Below are 22,782 nucleotides of genomic sequence, written 5' to 3'. Positions count from 1 at the left end.
ATATATAAAAAAAAAATATATCATTTGAAAAAACTGAGATCTGGGTGCCTCAGAATATTTTCTAGCATGATTTTCAGATATATTCAAATAGTACCTGAGGCTAAAATGCTTGGTACTTTTGAGAAACCTTATAAAAGTGCCCATCTAATACCATGTCAAGTCGGACTAGAACTTTATCTGGCATCGTAAGAGGAAAAAAAAAACTTTTAAGGCTTAGATTCCATGAAATGTTATCAATACACTATAAAAAGGATGGTCACGGCTATCCTATCATTAGGTTAAAATGGTGAGTATATGTAGGATAAAACCCAGAGAAGAGGAAGACAAGCATCTCAAAGTGGATTGTCCTTGGTCTGGTGTTACTGCTCCCCTCAATGCTACTCATGATAAAGTAACTTCATTAAATTTAGAAATGTTAAACTGAGTGGGACAGATTAGAACTGGAAAACTGAAAACTGACTACTGCATATGACTCTGAAATCATTTGTCAAAAACAGTGAAATTCAATAGGTAAGGAACAAAACCAGTTTTCATATGGATCTGAAGTGGAAAATACCTAAACCCCAAAAAAACCAAACCCGTTGCATCGAGTTGATTCTGACTCTTAGCGACCCCATAGGACAGAGTAGTACTGCCCCATAGTTTCGAAGGACTGGCTGGTGGATTTGAACTGCTGACCTTTTCGGTTAGCAACTGAACTCTTAACCACTGTGCTACCAAGGAGAATGCCTAGTTACATACAAAAGAAAATAAAGATCCAACTTTTTAGAAACTATAAACTAAATGGCAGACCTGGATTAAAAATATGAGTAGGGTACTGATTTAGAGTAAACAAAGATGCTCCAAACTGACCTGCAAAAACGAATACTGGGGAAAACAATGCGGAAAAAAAAAAGATACTGGGAAACACCAAGGGCCTTTAAATATAATCAACGGCATGGAAAAATGGGACAAAGGAAGAAGTTGGGCAACTGAAGAAAATAAATTGAAGCAGATGAGGATTCACTATGAATAAAATCCTATATGGTCTCTCCCAAAAGGAAATGTGGTTATACTTCAGAAATTTGAGTTAACTGACCACAAGATTGTACACCAGATGCTACTGTGATCTAAACATCTGAAGACAACAGAGATGACATTCTACTGGCGATAAGACTGAAACAGCGTCAACTTGTTGCAACTGTTGGTGATAATGAGAGGGGAAACGGCTTCTAAAAATAGAATTTCCAAAATACCAACAATCAAATTGATGAACAATTTTATTTTTTTACACTTAAAGGCTGATGAAAAAGCATATTAAAAAAAAAAAATCCAACATCTCCATTGAAAAGTATAATTATGTTTACTCATTAAATGCTAATTAAGATTTCTAAGACACAACTTGAAAATATCCAGCATGCATGTTTAATTTCAGCAGAATAGATTTAAGACTAAGTATACATGTTACATGCATCAAGGCTAGATTACAAATTATCATAGTTGTCATCATCAGCATCATCATCATCATCGTCATCTTCACGTTTTCTTTTCAATGCATTTGATGGTTCATTGGCTGTATTTTGTGATGACACCATGTTAGTGGTAATAAGAATATTTTTGGACCCAATTAATGATGGATTAATGAGAACATTCTGAACTGTCGATGTTGCTGGAATTGATGCTTTTACAGCTGGGGACTGTGAAGCAGGCATCTGTACTGTAAACCTTTGCCCTGTAAGGGACATTGGAGTCCCTACTTTAGTTGAAACAGACATGGTTTGTGGGGTTGGTGTGCCTAGTGTGGGAGTACTAGGTCTGCTAGTGACTGAACCAACACTTAACCGCGGAACTGTTATTCTTCCTGCAGAAGCAGATGTCTTTTTCTGTAAGGATTTAAGTCTATAGTTTGGAGCAGTTAAGCAGTATCTATCAGGTGGCAATCTAGGACCTGAATATGGCTTGATCAATGGCAAAGGGGTTTGATTTCTTTGCCTTGCAATATCTAATAAAAAATCTCTTGGGGGAGGAGAGGTAAAAGATTGGTCAGCACGACACTGGATTGCCAATCGCACATCATCTGCATCAACAGTTGCTTTCTTAGCATGGCTTGAATAAATTTTTGCATCGTCTAAAATTGTAGTCACGTATCGGAAGGCAAACTCCAACATCTGATTTATAACTCTTGGCTCATATTCTGTAATCCCCATATCCTTCAGGATTTGTGCCATCATCTGTGCATCTTTCGGCATGCTCTTGGGAGAAGTCATCTTGCCAGACTCCATGATATCTGGTGATCAGACTTTAGATCATTTGAAAGAAATATGTACATTAGATCAAACCTGAGTTACTTTAGTAGCAATTTTCAGGAATCAAAAAAAAAAAAAAAATTAATGTATGTTAAATTTCTTTAATTTCAATAAGGCATGCTTAAAATTCCCCTTATTTATTGAGTTCCTATCCTGTAAAAAACACTGTAAAATATAAAAAGATGAAGACACAAATAAGGGAGTGATAAAAGGTTAGGGGAAAGAGTGTTCGCCCAACTCAAAACATTCTCCCCCTTTTCCTCATATTCAAATTCTATTTATCCTAAGTTAATTAAAGGCTTTGAAGCCTTCTCAATTATTTTGTTTATGAGAACTGCTAGCCAATTGGGGGGAAGATGATCGAAACAGTCAGGACATACCAAAAGACATTTAACATTTTCTATTTCTAGGGGTTCCCAACACAGCATAAATTTCTTAACGGCAACTCTCTTTGCCTTTTTTACCCTCTCACAACACCAACTCCAATATTCTTGGCAGGTCACAAAGTAGGCCCTCAAAATCTAGCTTTTTTTTTTTAAAGCAAATCTAACACCAAAGTATCCCTTACCTTCTTTAGCTAAATCACCCACATTAATATATTTCAGTCCTGATCTTGATGCAAGTTCTTTGCCTAGTGTGGTTTTTCCAACGCCTGGTGTACCTGTAAGGAAAGTCACAGAAAAATACAGTTTGTGAAATATTACTTATTAGATGTCAGTCATCTATCTGCCTTTAAGGTTAACAACTAACATAAAAATTTTCCCCGCTAGCAATTATATGTAAACATACAACATGACCTTATCAAATTTTCCCAAAGCCAGCAGGATGTCAGAATCATCATCCAATCCATGGTATTCAATTGTCTAGAGTAGGAACTCAGTTGATTCTGATGCCAATTCACAAAACGCATGCCACCAACATGGAAGTGCTCGGACTAAATTAACCATCTCAAATTAATCACCACCACTTATTTAATTTAATAGGAAAAAGAAATAAGAAATTCTTCATGGAAAAACTTTAAGCAGTAGGAAGGACAAGTCTCATTAACATTACTGACTCCCTTATACCCTTCCCTAGAAACAACCACTATAAATCAATTTCTTATACATCCTTCCAAACAAGTGCTATGTGTGTGCTTATACATACACATGCATTCATATATGATATGTTACCATATATTTTCTTTTACATAAAAGGTAATACACCATAAATTATTTCTCACCTTCCCTTTTTTATTATGTTACATTTCAAAACAATTAAATATATTCAGTTGTTCAGTTTAACACTGCTGAAATTATGAAACTTGGGCACTGTAATTATCTTTGATAACAGGGATAAATCAAGTCGTACACAGAAAAAATTTACCTCAAGTTCACTACAATACACCAAGTTTGAATCCTGAAACCACCATGTTTTCAATACACTGCTCACATTTAGATTTCTGACAATGTGGTGATAGTGAAAAATCTAGATACTATGGCGCAAACAAATCAGATGTTGTAAAATCTTCCCCTTAAAGAATCTTAAAGAAAAAGCTAAACATTCATTTGTTCAGTGGTTAATCTGCAGCACTCAGAAACAGACAGGGCCTATGCGCTGTTAACAATCATATTTTGTTAACTGATAAAACCCTTTTTTGCTTCGTTTCCACACAGCGTTGCAAGTTTTCTATACGTTGCAATATCATCCACACCCATTAGATTTCCCCATGAATGTCCTATGTTGCCATTAATTCTTATAATTTTGTCAACACTTTCGGAGAGAAATAACTGGCAACAGTATTCTTCAAAGTCTTTATGCAGCATTTTAGTTTTCCCTCTCATGTAACAGGCGTCTTGAGTATGGTTGCAAAGACCCACAAGAGCCCCTTGGGCAGCCCGCAACTTTGCAGCATCTCTACACGAGAAAGGACCAGAGACGATCAATAACGCCTTCACTTCTTAAAATAAAAAAAAAAAAGAACGGCAATAAATGCCTCTGATGCTAACACAACAAACTTACACAGTAAACCGGTCAACTCACGCCACAACCGGTCAACTCACGCCACAAACATCCGAACCCATTACCGAAATCTGATTTGAGAGGCGTTTCTCAGATGCGAAGGAAAAATAAAAGACGGCCCGGGAAGGCCTAGGGACTGAGGGATCCACGATAAACAAATCTACTAAGCGCCAGACACTGCCTTACGTTGTCTCGCTAAAACCCCAGGGCAACCCTGCCAAACTAAGAATCAACAGCCTTTTTTACAAACAAAACAAACACAAAACTCTGAAAGATTAAGTGGCTAGCCAGAAAGGAGCGCTGGATTTGTCTACCTCTCTTCCACCTCAGCGAGCTGCCTCTGACCAACAGAATCAACGTTCTGTTCCCCTTCGCCTCCGCTCCCCCCCCCCCCCCCCGCAACGCTAGCGACCGCCCAATTCGCAGGCCCTGACAACTGCCACGCCACGCGGCCGGCTAGCCCCGAAACAGAACACTGAGACCCTGCTTCGAAGCCTGAGGCCCAGAGCACTCTGCATCCCTTGCCCGCCCCGCCGTCATTCCCGCCCCGCCGCGCGCCCTGACCGGTGAGCAAGATGTTCGGCTGCAACATGGTCCTCACCGCGAAGGCTCCGAGCGCCCCGACTCACGCGCCCCACGCACAACCGGGAGGAGCCGGAAGGGGCGGGCAGTGGCAAGCGCCAGCGGCCCTGGGGTCCTCGAGCTCCTGTGCGGCGCTTCTGACCCACCTCTGCGGCCCGTCCGCCGACCATTGGTTACCTGGCCTTCATGACACGCTTCCCTCTCGGGGTCCGAGACAAGACCACTTTCTGGGTTCGCACTTCGGGTCAGGCAGTGCGCTGGAAGGCTAAGTCACCCGCTTCTGTCGCGGCCCCCGCCCTTCGGGCCGCGTCGCGGAAGCGCCGGCGGGTCTGGAAGGTCCCCGGGAGGTGGGACCTCCAAGAGGCTCGGCGCTGAGCCTGGGTACGGCCGGGTTGCTGCCCTTCCACCTGGAGCAGATCCTGGGCTCTTCCGCTCCTCTCTGCCCACGATGGGATGCAGCTCCCAGAAAGTAAGGCCACCGCTCCTGCGGCTCATATATGTATGTATATGTCCTAGAGACGCCAGGTCATCTCTGCCTTCACGCCTTCCCTGTTCCCGTCACCCCTCCTCCTGACCTGCCCATCTCATCTGAGGCTCAGAGGGGTGGGGGTGCAGAGCCCTGGCCTGGAGCCGGGAAACGCGAGCTTATCCTGGCTTACCACTCGTTAACAGCACAACGTGGGACGAATGTTTGAGCTTAGGGTCTGATAGGAATATTGTTGAAGGTCATTTCCACCTCTGACATTTCATTCCAGGAATCTGGCATCATCGGGGACAGTTACATGGTTTTTAAAGGTGGTAACTGCCTTCTTGTTTTCAAAGAGCGACTTGAGTCCTGATTATAACAAGTCTGTATCTTTTAAGTCGACCTGCCAACGACATTTATTCAGATGGGTGTCTTTTCTGCTGCTCTACCATTTTGAAACTCTAGATTAAAAACCTCTCTGATTGTGAACAATTTTTATTTTATTTTCTAGTGTGTGGGAGAATTTACACATTATAAGCTACGTGTGCCTCCAAACTATAAAAAAAAGTCTAGTACGCCTTCCAGTTTATAGGTTTGTTGACCTTAAACAACTTCTGGTGGCTAACTTAAAATTGGTGAATTCACTAGTTTGCTTAGACATTAAGAATTTTGAAAATTGAAAACTCAGTGTTGCCAAAAAAAATTCTTAGTAACATGTTCAAATAAGGAAAACAGTTAAACAATTTTACAGTGAGATTTAAATTCTTTGTCGAAAGTAAGTGATAAGTCCGAATTCATTTTTTGATGCTGCTTTTTGCAATTTCGGAAATGAAGAATTGCAATTAAATTTGAGATGAGAAAAAGTTTAATATCAGTATAAAAACTGCCCAAATAGAATATCTAATTTTTCTTAATGACAAAAGGTGGGTACACAAATACGTGTTTTTTTTCTGTTTTCTCTAATAGATTTTTGAATTGGTATGAAAAACTTTATAACACCAAAAATGGGTTAATTAACACAGTCACAGTTACTAAAACTAAAATTTATTTTAGCATTTTGATTTTTTGGTTCGCCTATATTTGTTTTCTTTCATTAGTTCTTGAGTCTTAACTTTATTAAGTTGTTGATTATGTTGGTATATACTGATTACTATAATTCATTCTGAAAACCATAGTGGTGTAGTGGTTAAGAGCTATGGCTGCTGACCAAAAGATCAGCAGTTTGAATCCACCAACTGCTCCTTGGAAACTCTATTGGGCAGTTCTACTCTGTCCTGTAGGGTTGCTGTGAGTCGGAATCAACTCGACGGCAACAGCTTTGGTTTTGGTTTTATAATTCATTTTGTGTTTACCGTTTTTCTTAATTTGAGGGGTTTTTTTTTCTTTTTTTTACCCCCTAGGTGAATTATATTTTAACATACTACAGATTATATGCTATGGATGGGAGCTATCAAAGTTTATAATGTCAAAAACTTTTCTTAGACCAAAGCTATCTTCCACAAAGGTAAGACACTAAAATAATCATGTAATAATTGCCCCAAAAGAATTAGAACTTTTTGAGTATGCTCTTAATGACTTATCACTACTGTCAAAATAATAGTTCCCAGTATCTGTGGTGTAAACAACAAAAAAACAAATCTAGTTACAAGTTGTGAAACAACTGTACACTAAAAGCACGACCTTAATTTTAATAAAGCTTCACAATCTCAGTCACAAAGAAAAGACTAAACAGTTGAATACAACATACGAGTTATAGTTGGTGTTATAGCTTAACCACAGGCCCTGTCTCTTAGAAATCATGTGGTGCAGTGTGCATCAAGTCAGGCAGTGGGGTAGGTGGGCTGGGATAGGCATCAGGTGGTGTCATACTCATGCAAGGTATCTATTTCCTGAGTGGTGGTTCTAATTTTCTCTGATCTTTAAGTAGATTATTTAACTTCGCTATGTTTCTTTTTTTTTGTCAGTAAGTGGGAGTCCACATTTATGTAAAGAATAAAGCTATAAAATGTTTAAGGAACATTTTATATGCAGAAATTATTAGAAGAACCTTTTTAATACTCCTAAATATTTTGAGATTAAAATTGCTGAGTTCAGCATTTTTCTCTGTGCACTTAACAAAGGATTTTAAAGAAAAGGAAATAGTAGAGGTAAATTTAGAGGTCAACAGTTTCTGTAGGCCAGAAGAACATGAAATAGAATGCATTGATTTTCCTGCTGTTTTCCCAGTGCTTTTTTTGTTAGGCATTTCTGAAGGACAAATCTCATCCTCCCTGGAAAGCCTGCCTCACTTTTATAAAATATTAGTTGCTTTATACATTGAAGAAAAGTATAATCAAGTCATAATTACAGATTATTCATAGCATTAGGATTCTTAGCCTGTATTTTCAAAGTCTTAAAGTTGATATGGATTATTTGAATGTATGAAATGGTCCTTAACTTGTGAATGTATTAACCTAGGCCAGGTTAAGATACTAGTTCATTTCTTTATTATTACTATTTTTTTTGCTTCATTTTTTAATTAGCAATTTTAATATTTTTGTTTCAGTCCTACAAATAAGTTTTTAAAAAATTAGTCTATTAGTACCTGAGAGGATTATAATTAATAATAAGAATTAAGTTTGTATTCTTTACTGTTTCATATGCTATTCATCCTTTCTGTAGACTAGTATACAGTTACGCATTTGCACTTACTGTGAAGTAGAAAAATAATACGAATAGAGCTGGTTTTAAGTAAAGAGCTTATCTGTGAGATTTTTATTTTAAATGTTTCAAATGAATATTTTGTTTCTGAAGTTCAGTTATATGGGGAATAGATGGGGACAATGTGTTGGTATTTACATGGCCTCTTGTTTTTCAGGTAGCAGACTGGGTAGACCCATCATTTGATGATTTTTCAGAGAATACAAACATCTCTACTACTCTTACTGCCTCATCATTAGGTGTGAATAACTCAAGTTACAGAAGAAAAAATGTGCCTTCCACATTAGAAAATAGATTTCCAGCTAGAAAAAAAGGAAAGTTGTCTTCCTTAGAACAGATCTGTGGCCTAGAAAATTCAAAAGACTATCTGCCTGAAAATGAACCATGGGTGGATAAATATAAGCCAGAAACTCAGGTACTAAATAGCATGCAAACATGTCTGGGTGACTTAATTTCCAGGTCAGTCAGGGAAGATGGGAAGGAGAGGGATATATATTTTTAGATTATTACTTATAAAAATCTTCATTCTAAGTAAATTAGAATAAAACAGTAACTTCAGAATTTTTTCATGTTCCAAGACTCAGGTTTTCTCAACAGTTATTCTGAAGTTGTACTATTGGTTATTTTTTTTAGATTTAATTTAACCCCAACCTAGATTTCATCTGTTTATTTATTTATTTATTTATTTTTGCTAAATGCAGTATTCTTCCCAATTGCCTTCCAAAATGTATTTCTGGAATTTTAAAAAAAATTGTAAATTGCACACTTGCCCAAAGCTATCATATAATGGTGCCAGCTTAAAGAATAGAGTTCTCCCATGGTAATACAAACTATTATAATGCAAGGGACCTTTTTTATTAGAATATATCGTGTTACTTGTTTGCTATTTTTTTCATTAAAAATATCGGTTTAGATTAATCTACAGCTGCTAACCAAAAGGTTGGCCAGTTCGAATCCACCAGGCGCTCGTTGGAAACTTTACGGGGCAGTTCTACTCTGTCCCATAGGGTCACTATGAGTCAGAATCAACTCGATGGCAGTGGGTTTGGGGTTTTGAGTTAATGCATCAAAAATCCTCGAATTAAAATGTTTTGTCTTTAAACTTGAAATTTTTATCTTAGCATGAACTTGCTGTGCATAAAAAGAAAATTGAAGAAGTTGAAACCTGGTTAAAAGCCCAAGTCTTAGAAAGGCAACCAAAACAGGTAATTAAATAAGAAATGTGTCTAAAGATATTTAACATTAAATGCTTCTTTGATGTAAAGACTCAGAGACTTTGAATTTTCCCCTTCTACCTCTTTTTCTCTCTTAGCTTCTGTCATCAGTATAACGCACAGTAAATTAGTTAGGATGTTAGTATATTTATCACATCAGATTATTTTCCACAGAAGCAAGCAGGCAAATTACATGTTAGTTTTTGTACTAAAGATAGCCTATAACAGTCATTATTCATTTTAGTCCGATGTTTTTTGTTTCACTTCCTAATTCTCCAGTTACCTTTGCTCCCCACCCCCACCGAGCTAGAATATCCTCTCCTCTCTGTTTCTTTTTTTTAACTTTTTATTTTGAAACTCTTCAAGTATACAGGGAAATATGTCAAGAAATAGCAGTAATTACTACTGAGTTATATAGATAAGTCCAGTGGACCAGTCATTTCTCATACAAGTAAAATTGATGATACTAATGTGTTTAAAAAAAAAAGAAAAATACAAGAAGGTAGATACCGTAGCCTCCACCAGACTGAGTCCAGCACAGCTAGATGGTGCCTGGCTACTACTACCGACTGCTCAGATAGAGATCACAATACAGGGTCCCATACAGAGCTGGAGAAAAATGTAGAACAAAATTCTAACTCACCAAAAAAAGACCAGACTTACTGATTCAACAGAGACTGGAGAAACCCGAAGAGTATGGCTCTCGAACTCCCTTTAAACTCAGTACTAAAGGCACTCCTAAGGTTCACCCTTCAGCGAAAGATTAGACAGGCCTGTAAAACAAACACTAACACACGTAGTTCAACAATGTATACGAGACCAACACAGGGGAAGGATGAGAAGGCAGGAGGGGCCAGGAAAGCTGGATGAATGGAAATGAGGAACCCAAGGTTGAGAAGGGGAGAGTGTTGATACATTGCGGGGTTGACAACCAATGTCACAAAACAGTATGTGTATTAATTGTTTAATGCGAAACTAATTTGCTCTGTAAACTTTCATCTAAAGCACAACAGAAAAAAAAAGAGAATAGCAAGTGAATACTCATATATCTGTCATTTTCCCTTTTAAGTATTTTAAGTAAATTATAAAAGATGACACAGGACTGGGTAACATTTCACTCTATTATGTATAAGGTCACCATGAGTCAAAGCCAACTCAACAGCAACTAACAACAACAGTAGACACGATATTTCAGTCAGGTTTTTAGATAACTTTTTTTTTTAAAGGGCATTTTTCTAATTATATATATCATAATTACAGCTAACAAAATTAATTGTAATTCTCTAATATTATAGTCAATTCATATTCATATTTTTCCAGTTGTCCCCAAAATGTCTTTTACGGCTGGTTTGTTCAGGGACCACACATTACATTTGATTGTTATGTCTCTTAGGTTTTTTTCCATCTAAAACAGCCCCTTTCTTCCTGCGTCCTGTAGAAATCTGAGCTTCCCTCCCCTGGTCACTCCAGACCCCAGCTGCCAGCACAGCCCTTTCTCTCTCATCCCTATTCACCTGGGGCTAGGTCAGTAGGTACTGGCACCCTCTCTTTCTTAGATCTGATGATCTGTTGGAACAACTAACAAACGCCAGGGAATGGCTCCACTGAGTCTCCGTCTTCCAAGGCCTTTATTGACCTCACTGCATCATGCTTAGTCAGCACTGGGCTCCCAGGTAGTCCCTCTTGGTTTGGTCAGCCCCCACTCATTGGCATCAGATATCGTCCTGCTCTCAGGATCATGACCAAAGGCCAAATTGTTTACTGCAAGGGGATGTTCCATGCCTCACAGTACTGTATTCGTCTGATGGCTCATGGAAATCTTTCTCATCTCCCTTCTCCGAGTATAGATTCTGGGGCAGTTTCCCTGATGCACCTCTTATATCCAAGCCTTTTCTGATTGATTTGTTTTTGGTCAGCTCACTTAATGGTTTATATTTTCCAGTGTCTATTGTGTTCTCTCCCATAGTAATACTCTCAGTATAAACAATATCATGTCTTAAACCTCCATGTATTGCTATTGTTGTTATTTTACCAGTTGGATGAACTTAGGTATATGTGTAAATTTATAGATAATGAGAAAAATACATGGCTGCCCAAGCTAGGGCTTCCTCTTTTTTTATAAAACTGATCTGTCTGAAAGTTCCATAAACTACTTATACACCAGAAGCAGTTGCAGCACCTACAATAGCCAAAGAGAACACAAAATGCTAATGTTTGCTTTTATGCTCCTATAGCAGTAGCACTGACAGTTACATTGGCTTTAAATGGAGGGAGAAATTTTATTGATCTTTCAGTAGAAAGAATAAAACCATATATTTTTCTGCTTATTTGTACGTTTGTAAGTATACACACACACACGTGCGATTGCGCTCTTTCTCTTCACCATCTTTATTGCAAAAAGGATTGAATGTACCTTACAAAAGGACATGTAGTTTGTATATATTTTAAAATCAGGAAACCCAGAGCAAAAAGAAAAAAGGGTAGGAAAAATATAGTAATTCAATAAAGCATAGTGATTTGGGTATTGTGCATGCTGGGAAGTCTCGTACATTTGCGAAAGAACATTAAACTTTTAATTCTCAACTTCTCGTGGCTGACACAAAGGGAATTAATCAGTTTCATGATGTCTATTAAAAAAAAAAAAATACAGTGGAAGCACAACTGTTCCTAAAGCTTGAGAGACGTTTCTTTTTTGCTGCCACGAAAATAGTGAATGTTGTTCTTGACCGTATCCTTTGGGATGTCTTATATAGATAATGTTTTTCTCACCTGAGCCTTTGATAATGATTGTGTGGCCTTGTGTTTGACACAAGTGCATGAAGTGCAGATAGTCTGTGTCAAACTTGCCAGCCTGTGTGCCCTAAGATACAGGTGCACTTAGCCCTCAGAGTGGCCAGGCAGAGCAGGACCTCCAGACCAGTCATCTTTGGCCTCAAGCAGCAGATTGCGAAGCAAATAATGATCACTTTTTCTGTGTGCCATGATTTGAAAAAGGTTAGAAAGCAGCAGTATATTGGGAATTAAATATAAATTCATATGCTTTAATAATTATCTGATGAGCCTGAGGTAGGAATAACATCCTTTTATGAAAGTTGAGGAGACGGTTGAGGACAAATGTCTGAAAGACCATTCACCTTTACTTTAAGTGGACCAACAGACTATTTGTGGACAGGGTCAAGATGTTGTTTAGTAATTGAGTCAGTTCTAAACAGTGCATGAATGAGCAGTCAAGGCTCCATGACAGTGGCTAAAGTGATTTTTAACCCAGAAGGTGTCAAAAGCCAGCACCACCAGTTTCCTACCTTGACCATTAAAAAAATTCTTAGTAATGCTGTCTTAAAAGATTAACTGTGTAACATCCTGGTAAACATAGTAAGATAACAATTGCAAAATTTCTCCCCGAATGACTGAAGAAGTTGACTTCTGTGGTTGGATGGTAAGATATGTCAGATATCAGTTATGCAGCTACCAATGGTGATGTGTTGGGTTTTATAATAGTTATTTTGAAGTCTTTCTTTCTAGCAGTTTTGGTCCACTCTTAGATCATTGCAGTATATCTGCATGTAGCAGAATGCTTTGCTTTGCTTTCTTTCTTTAACCATGTATTTCCAGATTTTTTTTCTGTTTTTAATTGTGCTTTAGGTGAAAGTTTATGGCACAAATTAGTTTCTCATTCAAAAATTTATACACAAAGTGTTTTGTGACATTGGTTGTAATCCCTGCAATGTGTCAACACTCTCCCGTTCTCCACTTGGGGTTCCCCATTTCCATTCTTTCATTTTTCCTGTCCCTTTCTGCCTTCTCGTGTTTAATTTTGGGCAGGTGTTGCCCATTTGGTCTCGTATACATGATTGAACTGAGAAGCACATTCCTCACATGTGTTATTTGTTTTATAGAGCTTCTAATCTTGGGCTGAAGGGTGAACTTTGGGTGTAAGTTCAGTTCTGAGATAAAAGGGTATCCAGGTGCCATAGTCTCGAGGGTTCTTCTAGTCTCTGTCAGACCAGTAATTCTGGTCTTTTTTTGTGTGTATTTGAATTTTATTCTTCATTTTTCTCCCACTCTGTCTGGGGCCCTGTATTGTGATCCCTCTCAGCACTGTTGGTGGTAGTAGCCAGGCATTATGTAGTTGTTCTGGTCTGAGGTTAGTGGAGGCTGTGGTACTTGTGGTCCATTAGTCCTTTAGACTAATATCTCCCTTGTGTCTTTGGTTTTCTTTATTCTCCTTTGCTCCAGATGGGATAGGACCAGTAGATGTATCTTACATGACTGCTAGCAAGCTTTTAAGACCTCAGACGCTACTCACCAAAGTGGAATGTAGAACATTTTCTTTATGAACTGCGTTATGCCAGTTGATCTAGATGTCCCCCGATACCATGGTCCCCAGCACTCAGCCCCAGTAACTCAGTCCCTCAGGGTGTTTGGATGTGTCTATGAAACATCTGTGACTTTGCCTTGGTCAAGTTGTACTGCCTTCCCCTGTATTGTGTACTGTGTTTCCCTTCACCAAAGTTAACACTTACCTACCATCTAGTTAGTGATTTCCCCTCCCCACCCCTCTCCTCCCTCATAAGTGTCAAAGATTATTTCTGTGTGTAAACCTTTTCTTGAGTTTTTATAATAGTGGTCTCATACAGTATTTGTCCTTTTGTGATTGACTTATGTCACTCAGAATAATGCCCTCCAGATTCATCCATGTTGTGAGATGTTTTGCATATTCATCATTGTTCTTTATCATTGTGTAGAATTCCATTGTATGTATGTACCATAATTTGTTTATCCATTCATCTGTTGATGAACACTTAGGTTATTCCATCTTTTTGTGTTTGCTTTCTGATTTCAGTAGCAGGAAGGCATTTGTAGCGCTCAACCAAAGGATAATAAAAACTGAAGAAACAGAATATATTGTTCCTATCTCATTGAAAATTTTTATCAGAAATGACAAGATTTCTACCACCACCCTGATTCTGTAGTTGTATAATCCATTGATAATCAGTGGTCTATATCTCATTTATATACCTTATTCCATTTATTCATTTGTTCATTCATTCAACCAGGCTGCATTTAGTGAGCACTTAACCATGGCCCAGCACTCTGTTAGGCACTGAGTATGCAACTTTGAACTTAACACATTTCTCCACAATGTAAAACAGCCACGCCTTTAAAGCCTACCAGCCCTGCTGCTTATTGATCATCTCAAATATATACCTAGACTTGAAATGCACCAGAAATAAATATGGTGTGTGTGTGTGTGTGTGTATGTATGTGTATATATGTATAAATATATAGGAGAGACGCATTTAATGATTTTATTAAGGCGTAATCCACATCGTGAAACTTACACATTGGAAGTGTATAATCCAGTCATTTTTAGTATATTCCCAGAGTTATATAACCATCACTAACCTAATTTTAGTACGTTTTTATCACCCCCCAAAAGAAGCCCCATACCCATTAGCAAAGAACCCTGGTGGTACATGGTTAAGCACTTGGCTGCTAACCAAAAAGTCAGCAGTTCAAACCCACCCACTGGCTCCACAAGAGTAAAGACCTGGTGATCTGCTCCTGTAAAGGTTACAGCCTAGGAAACCCTGTGGGACAGTTCTACTCTGTTCTTTAGGGTCACTATGCGTTAGAATCAACTTGATAACATACAACCAAACTGTTTTCCAAAGTGACTGTACCATTTTTACATTCCTACCAGCAGTGTATGAATATGAGTGTTCCAATTTCTCCATATTCTCACTAACACTTGTTATTGGCAAGCATATATATATGACCCAAAAAACCAAACCCCTTGCCACTGAGTTGATTCCGATTCACAGTGACCCTGTAGGACAGAGTACAACTGCCCCATAGAGTTTCCAGGGAGTGCCTGGTAGATTCGAACTGCCAACATTTTGGTTAGCAGCCATAGCTCTTAACCACTATGCCACCAGGGTTTCCATATACATATGTATGTAGTTTTTAACAGCTTTATTGCACTGTAATTCACATACCATACAATTCACCCATTTGAAGTGTACAGTTCAGTGGCTTTTAGTATATTCAGAGAGTTGTGCATCTATCACCACAATTTTAAAAGATTTTTATCATCCAAAAATATTCACACGTCTTAGTCATCTAGTGCTGCTCCAACAGAAATACCACAAGTGGATGGCTTTTAACAAGACAAATTTATTCTCTCACGGTCCAGTAGGTTACAAGTCTAAATTTAGGGCATCCGCTCCAGGACAAGGCTTTCTCTCTCTGTTGGCTCTGGAGGAAAGTCCTTGTGATGCATCAGTCTTGCCTTGGTCTGGGAGCATCTCAGCGCAGGAACCTCAGGTCCAAAGGACGCACTCTGCTCCCGGCACTGCTTTCTTGGTGGTATGAGGTTCCTATGTGTCTCTACTCGCTTCTCTCTTTTATATCTCAAAAGAGATTGCATCAAGACACTAATCTTGTCGAGCTTATCAGTATAACCTCATCACAGTGATAGAATTTACAACACATAAGGAGATCACATATAATCTCATCATAGTGATAGAATTTACAACACATAAGGAAATCACATCAGATTACACAGTCATACAACACTGGGAATCATGACCCAGCCAAGTTGACATATTTTGGGGGGACACAATTCAATCCGTGACAACACGTTTTTTTTTTTTCATTGTACTTTATGTGAAGGTTTACAGAACAAATGTTTTCTCATTAAACAGTACACATATTGTTTTATGACATTGGTTAACAACCCTGCGACATGTCAATACACTCCCTTCTCGGCCTTGGAGAACTTTTTTTGTGTGTGTGTGTGAAAATATACATAGCCAAAGATACACCATTTCAAAAATTTCTGCATGTACAATTCAGTGACGTTGATTACGTTCTTCCAGTTGTGCTGCTATTCTCACTTTAGATGAAGGTTTACAGAACAAAATAGTTTCCCGTTAAACAGTACATGTATTGCCCTATGACAATGGTTAAGAACCCCACTACATGTCAACACTGTCTTTACTCAACCTTGGGTTCCCTATCACCAGCTTTCCTTTCCATTTCTGCCTTCTAGTCCTTGTTGACATGTATTTTTAAATGGTATTTTCAATTAATGAATAAACAGGTCTCACTTTAGAGCACTGCCATTTTAAGAAGTGGAGCTGACTGTCTTCTGGGTTCAAGTACACAGGCCCTTGCCTACACTAGTTAATAAATATAAACAAACGAGCAAGGATTATAGCCCACTATTGAACGTAGGAAATCTTCCCAGTATATTTTATTTAACTTTTTCATCAGATCAAATATATGAGAGAAAGGTGCTGGGACTCACAACCTCTAGTGTCTCTCTAATCGCTGGTAAATATGTTACTTAATGTACATTTCTTAAAGAATCTGAATCCAAATTGAGATCTTCTCATAAGAATATTATAAAAAAGAAAACCATTGCTGTTGAGTCGATTCTGACTTATAGTAACCCTATGCCCTATGTTATACTTGTATAATCTCAGGATATATTTTACTGTGAGAGGTCTATATAGAGGTTGAATTGAGAGTGAAAATTCAAAAATACTATTCTAGCATCCCAGTGATTTTGATCTTTAATTAATGTGTATATTTGGTTTTAGGGTGGATCTATTTTATTAATAACAGGTCCTCCTGGATGTGGAAAGACAACAACTCTAAAAATACTGTCAAAGGAGCATGGTATTCAAGTACAAGAGTGGATTAATCCAGTTTTACCAGACTTCCGAAAAGATGATTTCAAGGAGATACTTAGTCCTGGTAAGGTTTGCTGTGATAGTAGTGGATATAGTGGGGAAAGCCTATATATAATGGAGCTTTGAAATGAACCACCATCCGTGTACTTAAGATTCCTAAAGTTCTATTAAGGATATGTTTTTGAGAGGAAAGTATATAATGCCATTCCTATACTACAAGAGGAGCCCTGGTGGCAGTGGTTAAGAGTTCGACTGCTAACCAAAATGTTGGCAGTTCAAATCCACCTGCTACTCCTTGGAAACCCTGTGGGGCAGTTCTACTCTGTCCTGTAGTGTCGCTGTGAGTGGGAATTGACTTGACAGCAGTGGGTTTTGGGTTTTTTTGTTAAACTATAAGAAGACTGTCTTTAGAATTTGAAAGTAGGGCCTTGTGTAACAAACATGCAAAAATAATAGTATAAATTTAAAGATTTATTTTCATATATGTGCTTATATACACCAGCACTATCGTTTTTAACTTTGATAGTTTTTTTTTTTCTTACGTATATACTATAGGTGGCTAGACTGAGGTAGCCCAATCTCCTAGGCCACTTTGAAGTGAAAGGGGTTCTGTAGAAGGACAATTTTATTTTAATGTGGAGTATTCTTCAAAATCCTTTCTCTAGGCTCTTTTGTATACCATCTTTCATATGCACAACCTTAAATGCTGCTAGTATGCTGTGCTCCTGGGGTTTTTACTGCTTTCTAAATACAAATGTTACTTTTGACAGTCTGATAAGTATTCATTAAACAGTTTTCTATATAAAATGTGTCTTCAGAGAACTTTCTTTATTCCCAAGTTCACTAATCAGTCATTCTGGTTTTGTTGTTAAACCTTTGTCTTTGAAGGTTATTTATAGTCATGTACTAATTTGGAGTATCTTAATTAAGTAGGCCAAAGTCTTAAATATTTTTACTAGATTTCTCATTTTCACTGAGAAGTCATTTTCTAAATATTTTGTACTGACAGCTGTGTTCTGAAGTCATTTAATTCATTGGTATAGAAAAATTTCTATTAATCATGGTGACTTTTGTCTTTTGAAATGAATGTATTATTTTAAACTTGAACAAGTTTTCCTTAGTAAAAAATTGTCTATACTATTATGAACTTCCATTTTGTGTATGTAAATGTGTATACGTATATTTGTATATGAAAAGGAGCCCTGGTGGTGCAACATTTAAGCACTCGGCTGCTGACCAAAAGGTTGGTGGCTTGAACCCATCTAGCAGCTCCATGACAGAAAGACCTGGCAATCTACATCCATAAATATTACAGCCTAGAAAACCCTATGGGGCATTTCTACTCTGTCACATGGGATCACTGTGATTCAAAATCTACTCGGCAGCGCTTACCAACAACAATGTATGTGTATGTATACATATGTATATATAATATTGATGTATATATAATTGGTTGAAAATAAGTTGTGTTAAATGTGTTTTATTTCAGAATCAAGCCTCCATATATTTCCTTATCAGTCTCAGATGGCAGTTTTTAAAGAGTTTCTATTAAGAGCAACTAAGTATAACAAACTACAGATGGTTGGAGATGATTTGAGAACTGATAAGAAGATAATTCTCGTTGAAGTAAGGACAGCTTTTGAAGTCCTGCTACAGCTATTGAGTAAACAATTGAGAGATATCTTTTGTGATGATAACATTAACTCTTTTTCATGGTATTAATAGTGGTAAAATATAACAGAAAGGCTTTGTAATAGCAGAAACCTGAAGTCTTTTTCAGTAAACTAGAGTAGAGAAGCTGAAGGTGTTCAACAAACTTTAAAAATTTAATGGCTTAAGTATGGTGTGTTAGGTGCCGTCGAGTCGGTTCCAACTCATGACGACACTAAGTACAACAGAACAAAACACTGCCCAGTCCTCGCCATCCTCACAGTTGTTGCTATGTTTGAGCCCATTGTTGCAGCCACTGTGTCAGTCCATCTCACCAAGGGTCTTCCTCTTTTTTACTGACCTTCTACTTTACCAAGCATGATGTCCTTCTCCAGGAACTTGTCCCTCCTGATAATATGTCCCAAGTATGTAAGATGAGTGCCATCTTCACTTCTAAGGGGCATTCTGGCTGTACTTCTTCCAAAACAGATCGTTCATCTAAGAGTATTCTTCGCCAACACCGTTATTCAGAGGTGTCGGTTCTTCTTCAGTCTTCCTTATTCATTGTCCATCTTTTGCATGCATATGAGGGGAATGAAAATACTATGGCTTGAGTCAGGCGCATCTTAGTCCTCAAACTTTTACGTTTGCTTTTTGATGCTTTAAAGAGGTCTTTCGCAGCAGATTGCCCAGTGTAGTATGTCGTTTGATTTCTTGACTGCTGTTTCCATGTGCGTTGATTATAGATCCAAGTAAAATGATATCTTTGATAGCTTCAGTATTTTCTCCATTTATTGTGATGTTGCTTATTGGTCCAGTTGTGAGGATTTTTGTTTTCTTTATGTTGAGGTGCAATCCATACTGAAGGCTGTAATCTTTGATTTTTTTTTTTTTCCCCAAGTACATTATTATATTTTATTATGATTATTATTATTTCCTGATTGAGGAAAATTTAAAAAAAAAATGAGTAACAGTCTACGTTAGATGTGAAAGTTATGCTTTGTGGATGTGAACATCTCTTAAGCAGGTCTTATGCCATATGACTCTTCAAGTGGTTCTTTTGAAATATTTTTCAAAACATTTGTTAATGACTGTCTTGACAAAATTCCATTAAATTTGCGTTAAGCAGTTGGTAGGAGGAGGATTGTTTTTAAATTCTGTCTACATCTTAAGAAATGAGAATCTTTGACAGTCTTAAGACTCAAGGTTTTACTCATCCCATTAGCCATGTTTAAATTTATTCTATTCAGATGCTACCTCAGACCAAGACCTCCTGGATTTGGTGCAACCTTCATTCTGGCTCTAGATCCCTCAGAAACCCACAGGCTATAAAATTATTCACAACATTATCTGCCAGAATAATAATAAAAAAGGCTTCACGCTTTACATGGAGCAATAAGTCATTCTCATTTGGGACAAACCTCTGATTGGCATTTCTGGTAATTTCTTCAGAAGGCAGCAGCTGCTTTGAGGTTTCTCAAGCATTTGTGTCTCTTCTGAAATTTGCTACACAATGGCTGCCATTTTGGATGAGTTCCCAGAGACACTGTTTTAGTTTTCAAAAGATGTACTTCTCCATCCCATTGGGAAAAATAAATTTCTCCGTGTTAAGTGTGCATCATGTGTAGATGATAACTGAAACAGAATTTTTTCTAAATGCAAAATGAAGTCCACTAGTCACTCATTTCAACTTGACATGAGTCTTTTCAAATTTGCATTTTAATTTGAAACACATTTCTGAACATTACTGAGACTGCAGTGTTTTGAATCCCAGAAAAGATACTGAATGCTTAAAACTGCTGTGAAATCGCTTCTGAGGTGCACATCTGATATGCTGGCAAGGGGCAGAGGAATGGATTTCATGGACTTTTCTCTGCAGGATTTCAAGGGAGATTCCTCTCTCAAATATTTGAAATGTGGAAGTATCTTTTAGCCAGAGTGAAATCAATGCACATGACATAAAAAGATAAGCTAATCAATGTTTCTATAATATCTCATTAAGGAAAATATATGATGCAGTTCTATTTTGTAATTCTGTATAGAAATTCCATTATACAAAAATTGTGTTATATATCTGATTTATGAAGGTCCCTGGGTGGTGCAAACGGTTTGCACTTGAGTATTAACTTAAAGGTTGGTGGTTTGAACTCACCTGGCAGCACCATAGAAGAAAGGCCTGGCAATCTGCTTACATAAAGATTACAGCCTAGCAAACCCTATGGAGCAGTTCTAGTGTGTAACACATGAAATCGCCATAACTCGAAATCGACTTGAAATCAGTGGGTTTAGTTTTGTTTTTTATCTGATTTATGAATAACAGTGGAATTTTAATAGAATTTTTTAAAGCTTGTACATTTCAACCAGATGTGCCACTGACACCCCAAACTCAAGTTCTAGCTAGATCTAATAGTTCTCACCTCAAACATTATTCATTATCTTAAAAACAATTAAAGGAGTCCCACTGGTGCAGTGGTTAAGAGCCCAGCTGCTAACTGAAAGGTTGGTAGTTGGAACCCACCCAGCTGGTCTGTGGGAGAAAGTCTGAGAGATCTGATTCTATAAAGATTACAGCCCATATTGGGCAGTTCTACTCTGTCACATGGAGTAGCTATGAGTTGAAATCAATTTGACAACACCCAACAACAAGAAAAATAATTAAAACAATAGATGTATTTCTATCTATGTATGTATTTAAGTTAACAAACATCCTTTCAGTTACTCAGGCTGAGAATGTCAAGGCTATCTTTTACTTCTTTCTCTTTCTTGGCCCCCATATCCAATGAGCCTCACAGTGCTACAATTCTATTCTGTATTAACCTGTATAAAAAGTTTCTTCTTATTGTACTTTAGATGAAGGTTTATAGAACAAATTGTTTTTCATTAAACAGACGATACATATATTATGACATTGGTTAACAATCCCATGACTTGTCAACACTCTCCCTTCTCGAACTTGGAGGACTTTTTTTTTTTGGTTGTAGTGCTTTTTTTTGTGGTGCTGATGTTTTCTTTGTTCTTCTTACTCTCCTGTGCCGAATTCCTTTTGTTTGTGGATTTTTTTTTCATTTCTTTTGTTTTTGTAGGTTTTGTTTTTACTGAGTCTTTGTTTATCCTCTTTATTTTGATGAGTATGTTTGTTAACTTTCTTTGTGGTTACCATGAAATTAACTCGTCTTTCTAAGTTTGAAGCAGTATATTATTACTTGGTATTGCCTTGCCTTCCTCTCCATTAGAAGGTTCTATACCTACACTGTTTTTTTCCCTCTTTTATTGTTCTAATGTTGTTGTCACTTACAGGTTAACTGCTCTGATTCCCTGTTGTATTTCTTTTGGTTTTGGATAGTCCTTGAGAGTTCATTTCCTGGATTGGTATCTGGCTGGTATGATCCTGTGTCCTAGATTCAGCCTGTGAGCTGAAGTTGTTTGTTCTCAGATCGAAGATCTCCCTTTAATAATTCTTGGAAGTTTGGTTTGGTTTTTATATAGTCCCTTAATTTCTGTTTATCTGGAAATGTCCTAATTTCACCATCATATTTGAACGAGAGTTTTGCAGGATGTGTTATTCTTGGCTGCCAATTTTTTTCCTTCAAGGTTTTATATATGTCATCCCATTGCCTCCTTTCCTGCATGGTTTCTGCCGAATAATCTGAGCTTAGTCTTATTGTTTGTCCTCTGTATGTGACTTTCTGTTTTTCCACAAGCTGCTCTCAGGATTCTTTGTTTGTCTTGGTTTTGGCGAATGTGATTATGATATGCCTTGGTGATTTTCTTTTGGGGTCTATCCTATATGGGGTTCGTTGAGCTTCTTGGATGGTGAGCTTTTCATCTTTCATGATATTGGGGAAGTTTTCTGTCAGCAGTTCTTCAGTGATCCTCTCTGTCTCTGTGTTTTCTGTTTTATCCTCCTGTTCTGGAACTCCAATCACTCGCAAATTTTTGCTTTTGATTGTATCCCACATAATTGTCAGGGTCTCTTCATTTTTCTTTGTTCTTTTTTCTGAGGTTTCCTCAAACAGAGTTGTATCCAAGTGTTTGTCTTCAATTCCGTTAATCCTGTCTTCCACCGTTTCAAATCTACTCTTCAGCCTTTCTATGACACTGTCCATTTCTGAAATCTTGTTGTTTATCTTTTGGATTTCTAATTGTTGTTTTTGTATAATTTCTAGTTGTGAATTTATTTTGGC

General features: G+C 37.6%; 3 protein-coding genes across 5 annotated transcripts in view; 1 reads left to right on the top strand and 2 right to left on the bottom strand.

Annotated features, from left to right (window-relative positions):
• The window catches only part of AK6 (adenylate kinase 6), a 15,918-nt gene extending 10,963 nt beyond the window's left edge, over window positions 1–4,955 (bottom strand). Inside the window, exons 1-2 of the mRNA NM_001286154.1 lie at window positions 4,851–4,955; window positions 2,854–2,946 (exon numbers count right to left, since the gene is read on the bottom strand). Coding sequence (NP_001273083.1) covers window positions 2,854–2,946; window positions 4,851–4,878 — 121 coding nt within the window. The 5' untranslated portion in view covers window positions 4,879–4,955. The remainder of the gene's footprint in view (window positions 1–2,853; window positions 2,947–4,850) is intronic.
• Window positions 1,241–4,955, bottom strand: TAF9 (TATA-box binding protein associated factor 9). The gene is made up of 3 exons (NM_001286153.1): window positions 4,851–4,955; window positions 2,854–2,946; window positions 1,241–2,278 (listed from the first exon to the last, which is right to left on the bottom strand). The coding sequence occupies exon 3, from the start codon at window positions 2,259–2,261 to the stop codon at window positions 1,464–1,466; it is 798 nt and encodes a 265-aa protein (NP_001273082.1). The 5' UTR covers window positions 2,262–2,278; window positions 2,854–2,946; window positions 4,851–4,955; the 3' UTR covers window positions 1,241–1,463.
• A 251-nt stretch (window positions 4,956–5,206) lies between these two features.
• RAD17 (RAD17 checkpoint clamp loader component) overlaps window positions 5,207–22,782 on the top strand; it is a 44,283-nt gene continuing 26,707 nt past the window's right edge. For 2 of the 3 annotated variants that reach the window (XM_023729565.1, XM_023729566.1), the window contains exons 1-6: window positions 5,254–5,367; window positions 6,735–6,838; window positions 8,192–8,449; window positions 9,156–9,239; window positions 16,856–17,012; window positions 18,438–18,574. In XM_023729565.1, the coding sequence (XP_023585333.1) occupies window positions 5,322–5,367; window positions 6,735–6,838; window positions 8,192–8,449; window positions 9,156–9,239; window positions 16,856–17,012; window positions 18,438–18,574 (786 nt within the window). In that variant the 5' untranslated portion in view covers window positions 5,254–5,321. Of the gene's footprint in view, window positions 5,368–6,734; window positions 6,839–8,191; window positions 8,450–9,155; window positions 9,240–16,855; window positions 17,013–18,437; window positions 18,575–22,782 lie in introns of all 3 variants that reach the window. The other variant, XM_004374519.3, reaches the window with a different exon arrangement.

The sequence above is a fragment of the Trichechus manatus genome, unplaced genomic scaffold (genome assembly GCF_000243295.1).
Source record: "Trichechus manatus latirostris isolate Lorelei unplaced genomic scaffold, TriManLat1.0 scaffold00029, whole genome shotgun sequence".
NCBI lineage: Eukaryota > Metazoa > Chordata > Mammalia > Sirenia > Trichechidae > Trichechus > Trichechus manatus.
This window is presented reverse-complemented; position numbering and strand designations above follow the sequence as displayed.